Raw genomic sequence first — 15,780 nt, 5'->3', positions numbered from 1 at the left:
AAGGTCAGGAGTTAAAAGCTAATCTCAGAAAACAAAACCAAAAGATATGAATGATATTTCCCTCCGTTGCTAAAATTCCTTGGTTGGGGAGGGCATGTGAGCAGTATCTATCCCTCCACCTAAGAACCCCAAACAAAGCAAAGAACAGTTCCTCCAAAGTTCACTTTGGGAAAACCAATGAGCTTACTGGGCTAACCTACAGAACACAGGTGAAGGGTTACTCACCGGAGTATAGGTGTTTCTCCCGAAAACTGTGACTTTCCCACACTGGCGTGGATGGAGCCCCTGCCTCTAGTCCCCACCCCCATATACACGCTAGCCCCTCCCTGAGGCTGTGGGCAATTAGGGCAGAGTTGGATACAACAGGCTGTAGGAAGCAGCTGTGACCACTCCCTGCCTCTCTGTTCAGGGCGTAAACGGTCAACAAGCCCGGATGAGGTGATCTTTTCCTAGTGGACACAGCCAAACTCCCTTAGATGGTGGCTGTTTGGCTTGGAGAATGATCCTGCACTACCCTCTCTCCAAGACGGCCCAGTGAGGATGCAGAGAACACTCACTCAATAGAAACCAATCCTGTTGACACCTTTATCCCCAGAGCTGTGAGAAAGTGCACTGCTGTCCAAGGCGTGGTCTGTCCTGCTTACTAGGGCAGCCTGAGGTGATGTGGCGCCATTGTCAAGATTTTAAGATCAAATGAAAAAAAAAAAAAAAGAGTATTTCTTGTATGTGTATAAGCATTGTGTTTGCACGCATGTGTGTGCACCGTATACATGCCTGATGCTGGAAGAGGCCAGAAGAGGGCATCCAATCCTGAGGGACCTGAGCCACAGATGGCTGTGAGCCTTTTTTTAAAAGTCAGGTGTGTGTATGTACTTGATAGGAACCGAACGCTAGCCTTCTGCAACTCTCTCCAGTCTGATTTCAAATGTTTTCAGACACATTTTAGGCACACAACCTCCATGAGACAGGGAGGAACTCAGAACTGACAACATGAGCAGGCAGCTGACACCATGACACTAAGAGAGTGGACAGCTTTTTAAAAAGTTTTATTTCAAGAACCTTGTTTTTTAAGTGGTATTCCAAAAAAAGGTGGGTCAAAGTACAAAAAAAAAAGTCAGTTGAGTAACAGCAGAGGTTTAGAAATCCCAGCTGCAGGAGCAATGCACAGACATCACACACAAAACGATCTGATATATGCAATCCTGCTCAGTTTCTTTGCTTATTTTAAGTGTTTTCCCCTCCTACAAAACACATCGGAGCATGCCATGAGATCAGAAAAAGAAAAGCTTAACAAATGATTAAGAGAAGCCAACTGTACAAGAGGAGACAATGGTCCTTCCCTCCCCCACCCCCCTTTCCTCGCTTCTCTTTCTGTTTCAGGTTAGGTTATTCTGGAGACAGTTCACCTCCAAGTCAGCTTGGTCACCTTTGCCACCCTCAAGTTTGGGTGACATGGAGTTCTGGATGTTAAAGGACTCTTCCTCTTTCAGACAGGACTTGAGAGCTTCCTGGATTTTGTGGGGAGCGCTGGGGTCATCCTAGAAGAGGAGAGAGTTGGGGGATTGTTGGGAAGACAGACATCAGGCAGAAGGACCAAAGCAATCATGTCAGGCTTTTGTAGCGGGCTGAGAGCAAGGAGTCTGAAGAGCCTGAGGAGCTGACGAGCAGTGGCTAGGGAGGAAAGTCATCTTTATGAGGTTCACAGGTAACCGCATCTCAAGGGATGTGGATTCAGTGCTAGCCTTGGCTACATAGCAAGTTCAAGACTGGCCTGTACTGTGTGGGATTTTTCTCTCAAAAACAAACAGGCAGGTAGACACATGTAATCAGATTATGAATAATTTTGATTAAGGCCATTCATCTTTTCTCACAAAGAGAGATGAGGAAGAAACAGGTCCACTTATTACTTATTTATTTGCCTGTTTGTTCATTTATTGACAGGCTCTTATGATGTAACCATTGCTGGCCTAGAACTCATTATGTAGATCAGGCTGGTCTTGAACTCACAAAGATCTGACTGCTTCTACCTCCCTAGTGCTGGGATTAAAGGCGTGCACTGCCATACCTGGCTATTTCTTTTTCAAAGATTTTCCCAGGAAATATGTATCTTCTTATTATTTTTAGTTATGTGTATGTGTGCATCTGTTGTGGGTATGTGTACCTGAGTATGGTGTCTGCAGAAGTCAGAGGCCTCAGGTTTCCCTGAAACTAGAGCTAAAAGTTATAGATACATGGGCCTCATGCCATCAGAACTGTACCTGCTGGAGACATTAACTCCGGGGCCTCCCACATACTGTGTGGGCCTAAATTCAAGCTGAGGGTTCAGAATGCACCTTGGAGGTCCACCTGTGCCCAGAACAGGCACCTGACCTTGGCTGCATTTGCCCATTAAGGGTTTGCCGGAAAGGAGGCCAGTTTGCACAGGCCTCCGACTTCACATTCTGAGCGCTCAGAGGGCTACCATGGCAACTCCTGCCATTCCTTCCCATGAAGCCACTGCAGGGAGGACTCCTGAGCCCCAGCTTCTCTTTGCCCCAGTAGCCACTGTAAGTGCCCAGACTCTGATGAATAAACAGACAGGCTCATGGTCACCAAGAAGGGTAGAGATGGGGCTGGAGAGGCGGCTCAGTGGTTAAGATCACTTACTGCTTCTTCCAGAGGACCCAGGTTTGGTTCCCAGCACCCACGTCACTCCAGTGCCAGAGGGTCCCACAATCTCTGCTCTCCTTGGCTACCACCCAAGCATGTGGTGCATATAAACTCACTCCTGCACACACATGTATACTTTTTAAAGGGGAGAATATACTTATCACACTAGATACCTTTTATTTGCTTCGTTTTTTGTTTGTTTTTGTTTTTTGAGACAGGGTTTCTCTGGGATTAAAGTGTGTGCTACCCACCTCCGCTGGATTTTTTGGTTTTGTTTTGAGATATGGTCTCATTGAGTCTCTGGCTGTCCAAGAACTCACTGTGTAGACCAGATTAGCCTAGAGCTCACAGAGATCACCTGCCTTTCCTCTGCCTCCCAAGTGCTAGAATTAGAGGCATTTACTATCACCCCCAGATTAGCTTTCAAAAAATAGTTATCTGCATGTGTTTGTATGAGTATATGCACACATGCGTGCTGCATGCTTGTGAGTGTATTCACACCTGTGCTGCAGGTGTCTGTGAGTGTATTCACACCTGTGCTGCAGGTGTCTGTGAGTGTATGCATACGTGTGCTGCACATGTCTGAGTGTATGCACACCTTTGTGCTGTATGTGTCTGTGAGTGTATGCACATGTGTGCTGCACGTGTCTGTGAGTGTATGCACACGTGTGCTGCAGGTGTCTGTGAGTGTATGCACACCTGTGTGCTGCACGTGTCTGTGAGTGTATTCACACCTGTGTGCTGAAGGTGTCTGTGAGTGTATTCACACCTGTGTGCTGAAGGTGTCTGTGAGTGTATTCACACCTGTGTGCTGAAGGTGTCTGTGAGTGTATGCACACCTGTGTGCTGCACGTGTCTGTGAGTGTATGTACACATGTGCTGCACGTGTCTGTGAGTGTATGCACACCTGTGTGCTGCACGTGTCTGTGAGTGTATGCACACGTGTGCTGCAGGTGTCTGTGAGTGTATGCACACATGTGCTGCACGTGTCTGTGAGTGTATGCACACCTGTGTGCTGCAGGTGTCTGTGAGTGTATTCACACCTGTGTGCTGCAGGTGTCTGTGAGTGTATGCACACGTGTGCTGCACGTGTCTGTGAGTGTATGCACACGTGTGCTGCAGGTGTCTGTGAGTGTATGCACACCTGTGTGCTGCACGTGTCTGTGAGTGTATGTACACATGTGCAGCTCCTGTTAGGGAGCTCCTGTTTTCTCAGCGAAACTGGAAGCCAGCAAGTCCCAGCCATCCTCCTGCCTCTGCCTACCTTGGAGCTAGGATTGCTGATGTGCATGGATAGCCAAGCTTGCTATGGGAGTGCAGGGCTCAGAACTCCAGGCCTCATCTCTCTAGCTCCTGCTTGTTTAAACCTTTAAAGTTAATTACTGATATTATGGGGGTGCTAGTTAGTTATTGGTATTATGGGGGTGCCCCAGTGCTCACATGGAGGTCAGAGGACAACTTGTGGGAGTTGGTTCTCTCTTTCTACCATATAGATTCCAGGGATCAAACTCAGGTCATCGGGCTTGGTGGCAAGCACCTTCACTTGCTGAGACATCTTGACAGTCCTGTTTGGTTTTGAGACAGGGTCTCTTGTGGCCCAAACTGGTTTTGAACTTAATGTCACTAAGGATGAACTTGCACTCCGAATACTCTTATTTTTGCCTTTCACATTCCAGAATCACACCGTGCTCAGCTTCCTAAGAACAATTCTTACTAGGTCTTACTATGTAGCCCAGACTGACTTTATGATCCTTCTATCTCAGCCTTTCCAAGTATTTGAATTATAGTTAAGTGACACCACATAGTGGCTCATTTTTGTTTTAGCCACTTTCAAAGTTCAAGATAGGGGCAGAAGATAAACAGATATATACCAACTCTTGGTAGTGCTTGCCCAAAATGCAGGAGACCCTTCCCCCATCTCCAGAAAGGTAAGACAGCCTGAAAAGCCAAGACAAGCACACTTGGGCCTAGAGCCACCTCTCTTCTAAGAACCTGGTTTCAGGTTCCTGTAGAGACCCTCTCACCCTCATCACACGCTCTTCGGGGCACAAGTGGGAAAAGTGTAATGGGTGACTTATATAGAGCCCTAATGTCACAAAGGTGGAGAGGCCACTCCTCAAGGGCTCAGGGACTGCCAGCCAGGCCTGGTGACTCAGGCCTGTGATCCCAGCTACTTGGAGGGTTGGGGCTGGAGGATGGCAAATTCAAAGCCAGTCTGAGCTACAGAGAAAACTGCCTTCTAGCCCACGGGGTGGGGAGGGCAGACCCTAAGAGTATGAAGCAGGGATGTGATCCCAAACAGGGATCTTGAACAAGTTATAACCTCCTGCGAAGAGAACAGGGGAGGGGGCGTCTAAGCCAAGGCGGGGTTCCTTCAGCCCAACTGCCTCTTCCAGAGCTGATCCTGTTAAGTCCAAGGTCACTGAATCCTCAGCAGATGGGCCATCTGCCTTTCACTTGGCAGATGTACCTGGCCATGAGGGAACAGGACAGATACTTGGCATGCATCCCAAGAACCACTGTGAACCCCCTATTCCCAGAGCTCCACCCCAGCCATATGGGCACCCCATACCCACGGGTAATGTGGGCTCAGCCCTGGATCCCCCCATGTCCAGATGTAAACCTCTACGGCAAAGGGCAGCAGGCTGTGCATCACCACACAGCCAAGTGCCAAGTCTGGGAAGCAGGGAAGATTTAAGCAGCAGACAAAAGTGCTAGGGACCATGAGGGAAAACAGATGGACAGAATTCCCGGGAACCCTTTCAGATCTTCAGAGGACCCAGCCGCCCCTTTGATTAGACTGGTGAGAACAACCGGGCAGCTGAGGGACGGGCAGTCTGCCTGTGGCTTCAGGTGACTTCAGACTGTGCACCTGGACCTTCCTACAAATTCTCCAACCCTTTCCCTGATAGTCATCTTCTAGAGGCGGCTCAGCCACACAGGCTGAGCTGTGCCACAGGTGACATTGCCTCACCTTAGCTCACAGGAGTGGAGGAAGGAAACAGACACTGGCAAAAACACTGGGAACTGACACTGCCCAGAGAAGCAGAGGTCTTAAAATGTTGAAATCTCTTTAAAGTATGACAGACAGAGTTTATGGCACAGGTAGGAAGATGGCCAACTCACTCTACTTCTACAAAAAAATAACCCCTTGGTTAAAATTTATAAAACTGGGCTTGTGAGATGGCCATGTGGGCAATGGTGATTGCTGCCAAGCCTGATGGACTGAGTTTGAACCCTGGAACTCAAATAGTGGAAGGAGAGAACTAATTCCCTCATATTACACTCTCGACCTGTGCAGTGAGATGACATACGTGCACCCAGGACAAGGCGTGTGTGTGTGTGTGTGTGTGTGTGTGTGTGTGTGTGTGTGTGTGTGTGTGTGCGCGCGCGCGCGCACGTATACATGGTGAGCATGTGCACGCAGGGACCACGGGTTGATCTCTGGTGTAACTCCTCAGCTGAAAATTACCTTCGAGACCCAAGAGGAGCCAGGAGACTACCCAGCCTGGTCCTGCCGCTTCCCTGAGGGCTGGCCAACTACTGTGTCAGCCAAGCCCACAGCCCTTCCTGAGGCAGGTCCCAGGCAGCTACCCTGCTCTCTGCTGTTTTCAAAGCTGGGTCTCTCAACTATGACCTCTCTACAGAGCCCAGCCAAGAACTGCAGGCTCATGCGGACATGCAGTTCTACAAGGAACTGTTTCTTCCCGTCTCTTTCAGAAGGGAAAAGAGTCAGTAACGGTAAAGCTGCCAGAAACAGCAAACCTTCCTGAGGGCATTTGCGCTGTTAAGCTGGAGCAACTCCATATTGGTCACATCTGCTGCCTCATCGTATAAGATGGCAGGTCCAACAGAGGAGCTGAGAGAGCTTGCATACACCATCATTCTCTAGTGATCTAGAAACTCTGACTGGATGTACCTCATGGACGAAGCTATCTTCCCAGTCCTTTTGTTTGTTTATTTATGTATTTACTGAGACAGGATCTCGATATGTAGTCCAAGTTGGCCTCAAACTCTCTTTCTCTCTCTCTTCCAGACAAGGTCTCAAGTGCTCATTGAACTCATAACAATCCTCCTGCCTCAGCTTCCCAAGTGCTGGAATTACACTGTGAGTCAGCACAGTCAGCTTCAGACAGGAAACACTGCTAATTTACAGGCGGGATCCCTGAACAGAACGGTCTACACTATTAAGGAGCAAGGAGTCCTGACTCTCTAAAGTCTAATCAAAACATTTTTCAAACTTCTGCTTCAAAGCTATTGCCCCGGTCAGAGCATCTTGGCCAGCCCTGCATCTGTAAGAGTGATCTGTGCACTGACAGAGTGCTCACCTGGAATCACGGGGCCTGCATTATGTGCGACATTCTTGGATCTAGATATGATACAATTTGGTTTGGATGGCTCCTACTTTATTTTTAAAATTCTCTGATAGCATCCAGTTTTACACTGCTCAGGCTGGTCAGTTAGCCAGTGTCTTCAGAACAGAGTCTATTGTGACCTGAATGGTGAGTTCAACTGACAGTATGAACTTAGCCTTCTAAGAACAGATTTACGAGCCAGGCATGGTGTACACACCGGAAATCATATTTAGGAGCGAGGTGGGAGAATCAGGAGTTCAAAACCATTGTAGGCTACATAGCCTGGGCTACATGAGACCCTGTCTCACATCTAGCTCCCTCAACCCTGCCTCTCAAAAAAAAAAAAAAAAAAAAAAAAAAAAAAAAGTCAGCCATGGTAGTGGTTCCTGCTTCAATTCCAGGAATTGGGAGATGGAAGTAGGAGAATCCACAGCAAATTCAATGCTAGCCAGTGACATAGTGAGGGTCTGTCTCAAAAACAAACAAACAAACAAACAAACAACCCCCCCAAAACAGCCCCCACCCCTGTCTACACAAGGATCAGAATTACCCTAGAATAAAAATAATTCGAAAGTTTCTGTGCTCGTCTCAGCTCTGATGAGCTAGCTGTTATGGGCCTCAGAAAGCACCCAGGAACAGCAGGCTTCTCTACCTATCCTGAGGGGTGGTCACTGTTGGCTTCAGGGACCACCAGGAAATTCCCCAGCAATGCAAGATAAAAGACAATGATCAACTTCTAAAGTGCAGATGAAGCTTCAAATCCTAAGCCATTCTAGAAGATTCCAGTACCTGTAACTCAGCCTGTCAGAAGAGTGATGCCCAGGAATGCTCGTCCCACCTTCCTTGCCCCACTGGGTTGCTCTAAACTGACTTCAAAGCTGCCGGAGACTTGCTACTCTGAGGTGGGGCCAGGGCAGAGGCATGCAAAAGGGGAGATGTGAAGAAGGCAAGTTACCTGACAGACAATGTTATCATAGTGAGCCAAGGCACGGGCATGGGGGGAGGAGACACAGGGAGTGTCGCAAAGTTTCCTTACATTTGGATGAGAGCCCTCAGCAATGGTGGAGAGGGAGAAGTTATCGTTGTGGAGTTCAGATGGGGTCCGGAATTTGCTAGAAGGATGGAAGAAAGAAGGGAAAATGTCAAGTGATTGAGGCAAACTGTGCTAGCAGCTTTACTGTTAAATACTGTATTCACCATCAATACAGCAAGACGCACCCGGACTTGACTGCCATTGGGAACAAACTTCAGCCATGTAAGCCAATCCACTACTTTCTTGTCCCCTGGGATTTTTATACTTGAAGCAGCACACTGGGACTTTAAAGAACTGCCAATGATATGAACAACTATGACCGTGTTTGTGCATGCCAGGCAATTACAACTGCATCAAGACAACCATCTGGCCAACAGGGATTGCACGATGCCAGCAATTGTAAGACACAATCCAATTTCAGAGATGCTAATATGTGGGAAGAAATATGTATCTTAGAATCAATAACTGTCAGTAGCGCCTGCAGGGCTGAGTGCACATGGCATTCTCAGGCAACCCCCACCAGCAGCTGCCCTGACTGAAGTAGCCCTACGTCTCCGCTCCCTGCACACCCATTGCTTTGGTGTAGCCATGGAATGAGGAGCCAAGGGCCTGGCATGCGTCCCTCTGGGGTGATCATGCGCACAGATCTATGTCCCTGCCTCAATGCACAGGGACAAAGGAGGAGGGGCCCTTCAGCCCCATGGCGGTTAGCTGCAAGGTCACGGGACGGCCGCTGTCTGCACACTGCAAGTCTTTACCCAGCACAGGAGCAACAGATGGTGTTTTGTCTTTTCCCCAGAACCCAGGGAAAGTCCTTCAGTCACATTCTCTGGAGGGAGACTCAGGCCAGTGGGATCAACACGGGGAGATAAAGAGAAGTGAGGCCAGTGCTACACAAGCTGTCCAGGGTCCCAAGGAAGCCAGGCTAGCCGTCTCCTGTGACACTTTCAAAGGTTTTTTACTTTGCTTAGTGATCAGAGAGATCTTTTCCTAGTGCATAAGGTCACATTTGAGTGTTCAAGGTGTGGACTTAATGGTAAATGTGGGTCAACTCTCAGAGGCACAGCAGGCACAGCTCGAGAGCCAAAATGAGATCCTGTATTCCTGTGTGGTCCTTAAACAACACAAGAGTTAACTTGACCCCTTGTCACTGATAAATTCTATTATGCTGGGACTGGGTCGAGCAGCATTTGTGTGTGTGTGTGTGTGTGTGTGTGTGTGTGTGTGTGCACAAGCCTGCATATTGTATGCAAAATCGGTACAACTGATTAAGAGTAAAATGGAGCACTCCTAAAGGGTGAAAGTGGACAATGACCAAAGGGACTATTGCAATAGTGCACACTCTCAAAAGATGAAAATGAACAATGCGGAAGAGGCTATGGGGCATGCTCCCAAGGGGTGAACCTTTCTCTTGTTTTTTATTCATTTTTGACTGTGGCTTCCTGATGCTTCCATCTTTCCTGAGCACTGGGATATATTGTCACAGGGTGCAAGAGATCAAGCACTAACTTTGAGTAGCTTTGAGGGCTGGAGGCAAGCATCCTACCAACTGAGCTAACTCCCAAGCCTAGACGGTGAGCTTTTAAAAGGCAATGCAGTGTGGCAATAACATCTCTCTCCTCAGCATCCACTGAGGAGGAGGAGCTGATATTAAATGATAGCAGGTTTGAAGGGGCTGAAGTTACTCCATACTGACTATACTGACTAGCGAGCAAAATTCTTTTGCTGGCCACTGGGTGTCAAAGACCAGGGAAGCAGCTGGAGGCAGGGAGGGCAGGGTGAGTGTAGTAATTTATTTAGTTAGGGACATGGTGTGGGCTGGAAGCCCTCTCTTTAGCACCCTTTCCTGGGTTTTGGATGCTGGGGTGTGGCTGGCCCAGGGCTTCTCCTGGCACATTTTACATATGAATAGATAAACTTGGGTGAACTTCTAGCAGGAGCCAAAGGGCTAGGGAACTGGTGCAGAGGCCCTCCTGGGCACAGCCTCAGCTGCCTCCAGCTGACAAAGGCTGCAGGGTACACACTTACTTGGTCCTGCGCAGCTTGGTATTCTCAGTCTTGAGCAGATAGAGCTTCTTGGCAAAGAACACAGTCATCATGAACAGTAGGAGCAGCACAAGAGCAGCTGAGCCAACGGCCACACACATCACCTGGAAGTCAGTGATGATGGACTCACAGCGCATCCCCTTGTGCCAGATGTAGTCCTGAGTGTTACACCTACGAGGGAGGACACAGAGGGACTCAGGTGATGGGGCAGGCAGTCTTAGCCACAGCAAGAGCTCAGCTCAACAGCCTGCTCTGAGGACTGACTAGGATGGCAGCCTCCCCAATCCGAGCAGATCTCATCATTGTCTTCACTCCAACTTTAAGCTGTTCTGTGAAACGGGCCAGGTGAGCAAAACAGAGAAACTGAAGGAAAATCTTAAGTTACATGAATGTTAAGTGACAGGGGAGGGAGGAGAATCCTGGACTTCTGCCTTGCAGGGATTCCCAGGATTCTGCCTGCCATGGCTCTGGGTGAAAGGCGATGATGTGACTCAGGGAGAAATGCCGGGACCTGCTCAGCCTCTACCCATCCAGTTCACGTGACACTGACACAGAGATGGGTAGGTTCTCTTTTCCTACCTACCCTTGAGCCCCAAAGGTTCTGCCCCTAAAGCTTCTTAGGACTGTGAGAACTATCCTGCCAACATAGTGAGAATCAATCCCTCGGGGTGGGTTTTCGTCCTTTTGTTGAGTGACTTTCTCCTGCCCTTGGGGACATTCCCAGGCTCCAACTCTTCCAATGACATTGCTGTTTCCATGGGAACCAGGCTGCTTCAAAGAGGAAAGATACAGAGGCAGGCAAAGAAGGGAGGACATGAACCTCCAGTGAATGACAGGCTAGAAAAGAGGCACAGAGGTGAGATTATGCACCAGCAAAGTGGCTACCTCACACCCAGAACCAGGTGGGGAGGTGTGCCTAGTAAGAGATTTTTGTTTTCCACCTAAATCTCCTGGCAATGGGAGGTACAGATGATCTGTTTAAGGTTGCCAGGGAATGCAGACCCTTCTATGTGGGGGCCCTCTCACCCAGTGTTCTAGAAAAGTTCTCCATAGCTCAGATCCTCTCCTTGCAGTGGGTCAGGGTAACGGAGACAAAGGCATGCTGCAGTCTGCAACGAAAGACTCAGCAGTCTCCTGTGAGTGGAATGTAAAACAGTTTGCAAGCAGCCACCAGGCCTGGGTGTGCAAAGCTGAAGCAGGAGCCTGGGAAGGGAGGTCTGAGTGTGGTCTTGGGACAGAAGCTAAGCAAGGGGGAATTGGTGTAGGCCATGTGGAGACGTCCTCCTGTTGGGGAGGGAGAACAGCCGTGCCGACTATGGAGGAGGGCAATCTTTCTCAGAGAATTCCCCAGAGAATCAGGAGTTCTAGGCACTTCCACAGTCCTCCGAGGGCAGCCCAGAGCTCCAGACTTCACACCATGGTGGCAAGCTCACTTTGAAGGTAAAAATGGCAGGCCTCCAGTAGGATGAAAGATGATTTTGCAGAGACTCTGCTGTACCCAGCCTGAAGTCATCACTATAGTTCTCCAGACTAAAGATAGAACAAACTCACAGGGTCTCTTACACTTCTGATGGTCTTTAACTGGCAAGTTCTTTCTAATAACCCACAATATTTTTTTCTTTCTTTTTTGAGTCAGTGTGGCTTCAAACTTGCTATGTAGCTGAGGCTAGCTTTGCACTTCTGTTTCTTTTGCCTCCCCCTTAAAAGTGCTGGGATTACAGTCATTAGTTACTTTGTTTCTCCATCACCATAATTTTTTGATCAGAGAAATTACTATTGGGAAAGGCTGGACAACTCTTACTAGAATATGTAGTTACACCCTATATGGATGATCCTAGTGCCATGACCATCTAGGAAATGACATCAGACAGAACTGGAATTCAAGCTTCAATGCCAAAGTGCTAGGGTCAAAATTTAAGCGCTTAAGAATAAAGGAACAGGCAGGGCATTGGTAGCGCATGCCTTTAATTCCAGCACTCGGGAGGCAAAAGCAGACGGATCTCTGTGAGTTCAAGGCCAGCCTGGTCTCCAGAGCAAGTGCCAGGATAGGCTCCAAAGCTACACAGAGAAACCCTGTCTCGAAAACAAAAAACAAAAACAAACAAACAAAGAATAAAGGAACAAAAAGAAACACTGAGATACTTAAAAGAGAGCCAGGGCTGGGTGTGGCTCAGGCACTTGATCCTAGGACTTGGGAAGTAGAAGCAGGGGTTCAGGAATTCAAGGCTATCCTTGGCTACACAGGGAGTTCAAGGCCAGCCTGGTCTAAGGGCAGCTGGGCAGTGGTGATGCACATCTTTAATCCCAGTACTTGGGAGGCAGAGACAGGTAGATTTCTGTGAGTTCCAGGTCAGCTTGGTCTACAAGAGTTAGTTCCAGGACAGCTAGGGCTACACAGAGAAACCCTGTCTCAAAAAACAACAACAAAAAACAAAAACAAAACAACTCCCCAAAACCAACCAACCAAACAAGCAAAAACAAAAACAAAAAAAAAACAAAAAAGGGCTGAGCATGGTGGTGTACACCTAAAGCCCAGCTCTAGAAGGCAGAGGCAGGTGGAACTCTATGAGTTCAAAGCCAGTCTGATCTACAAAGTGAGACCCTGTCTCAAAATAAATAAATAAATAATAAATACAAGAAAAGAGATAAGTGGAGAACATAAATGCTCCTTGGAGGTCTAGTAAGAGCAAGACTGTTCTCCACTGTGCAAAGAATCGCCCAGAGAGTGGGCGTTGGTGTCGCACGCCTTTAGTCCCAGCACTCAGGAGGCAGAGGCAGGCGGATCTCTATGAGTTCCAGACCAGCCTGGTCTCCAGAGCAAGTACCAGGACAGCCTCCCAAGCTACACAGAGAAACTCTGCCTCAAAAAACAAAACAAAAACAAAACAAAAAGAAAAGAAAAAAAATCACCCAGAGAAATCCTGTCTCAAAAAACAAAAACAAACAAAATGGCCCAGGCCACCCCTGATTTCAGTCCTTCCACAGGGAGCTGTGTTTTCCATCAGTTATGTGAAGGCATTCCCAGAGGTGAGGTGACTGAGAAATTCCTGATGAGATGTGGGATGATGGCTTTAGACGATGTCCTCCGGGATACCTAAACTCTTTTCTTTGAAAATATTGTGGACTTAACTATCCCCTAAAAGGCAATCACCAATCACTACTCAAAATCAAGGACATTGACAGATGGCAAGATTTCATGAGAAGCTTCAGCTTGACTTCACCTATGTGTGTGGCTCTCTAGGGTCTGTCCTGGGGTTTTACTTTGACTTTGCAAGCCCATGCCCGCTTCAGAGAAACTCTCTGGCCAAATACATACAGCTTAGCAGGAACACTGTAGCCATCTTAACTTCTCAGCAGGGCTGCAGGCCTGCTTCCTTTACTAGGAAGGCTGCTTTCCAACGCCTTTGGAGAAACCCCCACTTTGCCTTTTATAAGTTCAGTGGTTGGTTTTTAATCACAAAAGTCTTTTTTTGGGGGGGGAGGTCATGTAGCCCATGTTGGCTTCGCATTCACAAGTGTCCTGCCCCAGCCTCCCCAGTGTGGAGATTACAGATGAGATGTGTATCCATGTACCCAACATGTCTGGGTTGTGAAAGCACCTCCTCTGGGCAGTTGTATCTCTCAAATCCCCCCCTTTGCTGAGTCTGACCCACCTACATTGCTCAGGCACCATTTTACCAGCCCCTGAGCACCTGTGACTCCCTTACCTGCAAAAAGCCCCTATGTTCTCCACCAGGTAGCACTGGCCGCCATTGTGACAGTAACTTGGGAAGAGGTCACACACTGACCGGCAGGAGCCATTGTGCCTGACAAAGCCAACTCGACACTCTGTGCCATTTTCGCCTGAGGCCAGGTCCCTGCCTGGATCTCCTGGGCGTGGCCTGAGAGAGATGCTGCTGCCAGGGACCATCCCCAGAGTATGCTGTGGAGGGACAGCATGCCACCGACTGGTGGGTTGTCCTGTCCCTGGCCCCACACCAGGCTTTTGAGAGGGCAGGAGAAGGTCATTTTCGTCTTCCAGGTCTCCACCTCCCACTGCACCCTTATCATCCTCCTCTTCCTCTTCCTCCTCTTCCAAATCATCGTAGAAGGATGTGGTGGGGTAGAAATCCGACTCATCAAAGGGGGTGAAGTCATCGTACAAGTCAAGCAGGCTCCAGGAAGGGGTCTCTCCTTCAGTATCAGGGTGATTCTCTGAGGTTCCTGGTGAGCCTGGGAAGCTACCCATGTCTGTACCATGACCCTCACTATCCAATCCTTCAAAGTAGTCCATGTCAATTATATCTGAGGCTGGCTGGGTCTCTAGAGTGCCTTGAAGGGGGTAAGTGGGTTCTGGCCCTTGAGGGTCAGGTGTGCTACCTCCCAGGTTCAGCCAAACCTCCAAGGGGCTCTCAGGGAGTTCAGAGCCGGGGCTAGGCTTATCATGAGTAGTGGGCGAGGGAGGTCCACTGGCTTCAGTAGCCTCAGGGATGGCAGGGGGCATTGTAGACGACCCATGGGCCTCATCAGGAGCCTGGAGCGTAGCTGGGAGGGTCTGGGCGTCGCCACTGCCAGTCTCTGCAGTCACACCACCCAGGCCAGGGCTATCTGCCTCCAGCCAGGCAGTGCCGGTCACTGCAGCCGATGCCTCTAGTGCCTCCTCTGGCCCGACCCCAGGGCCCACGGCAGCCAGCTCGCGGCCGGGCGCTCTCCACGAGGTCTCATCTTCCCCAGCGGCCGGCAGGCCGGCCTCCTCCCGCGTGTCATTGGCACGCGGCTCCCATGCCAGGCCGCTCCTCACCAGCTCTTCAGCCTCGATCGCGCTGCCTGCTTCGCGAGCTGTGGGAGGGAGGGCGAGGGGCAGGGGGTTAAGGTCGCGCGTGGGGGTGAGAGGGCCCTCCCTGGGAGAGATGCTGTATAGACCAGCGTCCACCCGGGGACACGCCTCCGGTTCCCCAGGCCACGCCCCACTAATAAGGCCCGCCCCTGAGCCTACCTCCCAAACCCGGGAAACACACCTTGCCCAGGGTTTCCCGCCCCGGACAACGCCCGCGGTCTGAGAGGCAAGGTCAGGGTAGTCCAGCAACTCTGGCTCATCCTCGCCTCATCTTCGGGACCCCGCCCCGCCCACAAACCCCGCCCACAAACCTCTCCCAGGCCCCGCCCCGCACAGACCCCACCCCCACCCTAGCCCACCCTGCCGTCTCCTCCCTCCCAGGCTGCCGGCTGCTCCCCGCTGGCCTGTGTGCCCCCTCCAGGTCCTCTGCTCCTCCCGCGCCCCTTTCCCGCCCAGGTCCCCGGCTGCAGGCCAGCGGTGCCCCGCCCCCTTGTCACGGCTTGGGGACTCCACCTGGACCTGAAGCCTGCGAGACCCTGGCACGGGGTGGGGCGCGAGGGCCGACTGGGGCCGCGGTCGCGGCGGGTACCTACCCGGCACGGCCCCCGCGGGGAGGACGAGCGTGGCCCCCAGAAGCAGCAGCAGCAGCAGCGCTGGCGGCGGCCCCCAGCCCCCCCCCCTCCAGCTCGGCCCATCGCGCGGAGCCCCGGCCGCCGTGCGGTGCGGTGCGGTGCGCGCGCGCTGCGCGGCTTGGCGCGCCCTCGCTGCCCGCCCGCCTCAGCCCACGTGGGCAGCACGAGCCGCCGCATGCCGCCGTCAGCCGCTGTCCTCCGCGCGCCGCGCCGCGCCTCCCGCCTCCCGCGCCGCCGCCGCCGCCGCCG

The 15,780-nt window shown here is 50.6% G+C and overlaps 1 protein-coding gene across 2 annotated transcripts; it reads right to left on the bottom strand.

Moving 5' to 3' along the window:
- Window positions 1-1,078: 1,078 nt before the first annotated feature.
- Window positions 1,079-15,075, bottom strand: Cspg5 (chondroitin sulfate proteoglycan 5). Of its 2 annotated transcripts, none has more exons than XM_035443998.1 (4): window positions 13,791-15,075; window positions 10,066-10,254; window positions 7,960-8,116; window positions 1,079-1,538 (listed from the first exon to the last, which is right to left on the bottom strand). In XM_035443998.1, exons 1-4 carry the CDS (start codon window positions 14,564-14,566, stop codon window positions 1,377-1,379), a joined length of 1,284 nt encoding a protein of 427 aa, XP_035299889.1. In that variant the 5' UTR covers window positions 14,567-15,075; the 3' UTR covers window positions 1,079-1,376. The 2 variants fall into 2 exon arrangements, with proteins under 2 accessions (XP_035299889.1, XP_035299888.1); XM_035443997.1 differs by having other exon boundaries at window positions 8,041-8,116; window positions 13,791-15,074.
- Between the last annotated feature and the right edge of the window lie 705 nt (window positions 15,076-15,780).

The sequence above is a fragment of the Cricetulus griseus genome, chromosome 4 (genome assembly GCF_003668045.3).
Source record: "Cricetulus griseus strain 17A/GY chromosome 4, alternate assembly CriGri-PICRH-1.0, whole genome shotgun sequence".
In the NCBI taxonomy this organism is placed as follows: Eukaryota; Metazoa; Chordata; class Mammalia; order Rodentia; family Cricetidae; genus Cricetulus; species Cricetulus griseus.
Note: the sequence above shows the minus strand (reverse complement) of the source record. Positions and strands in the feature narration are given on the sequence as shown.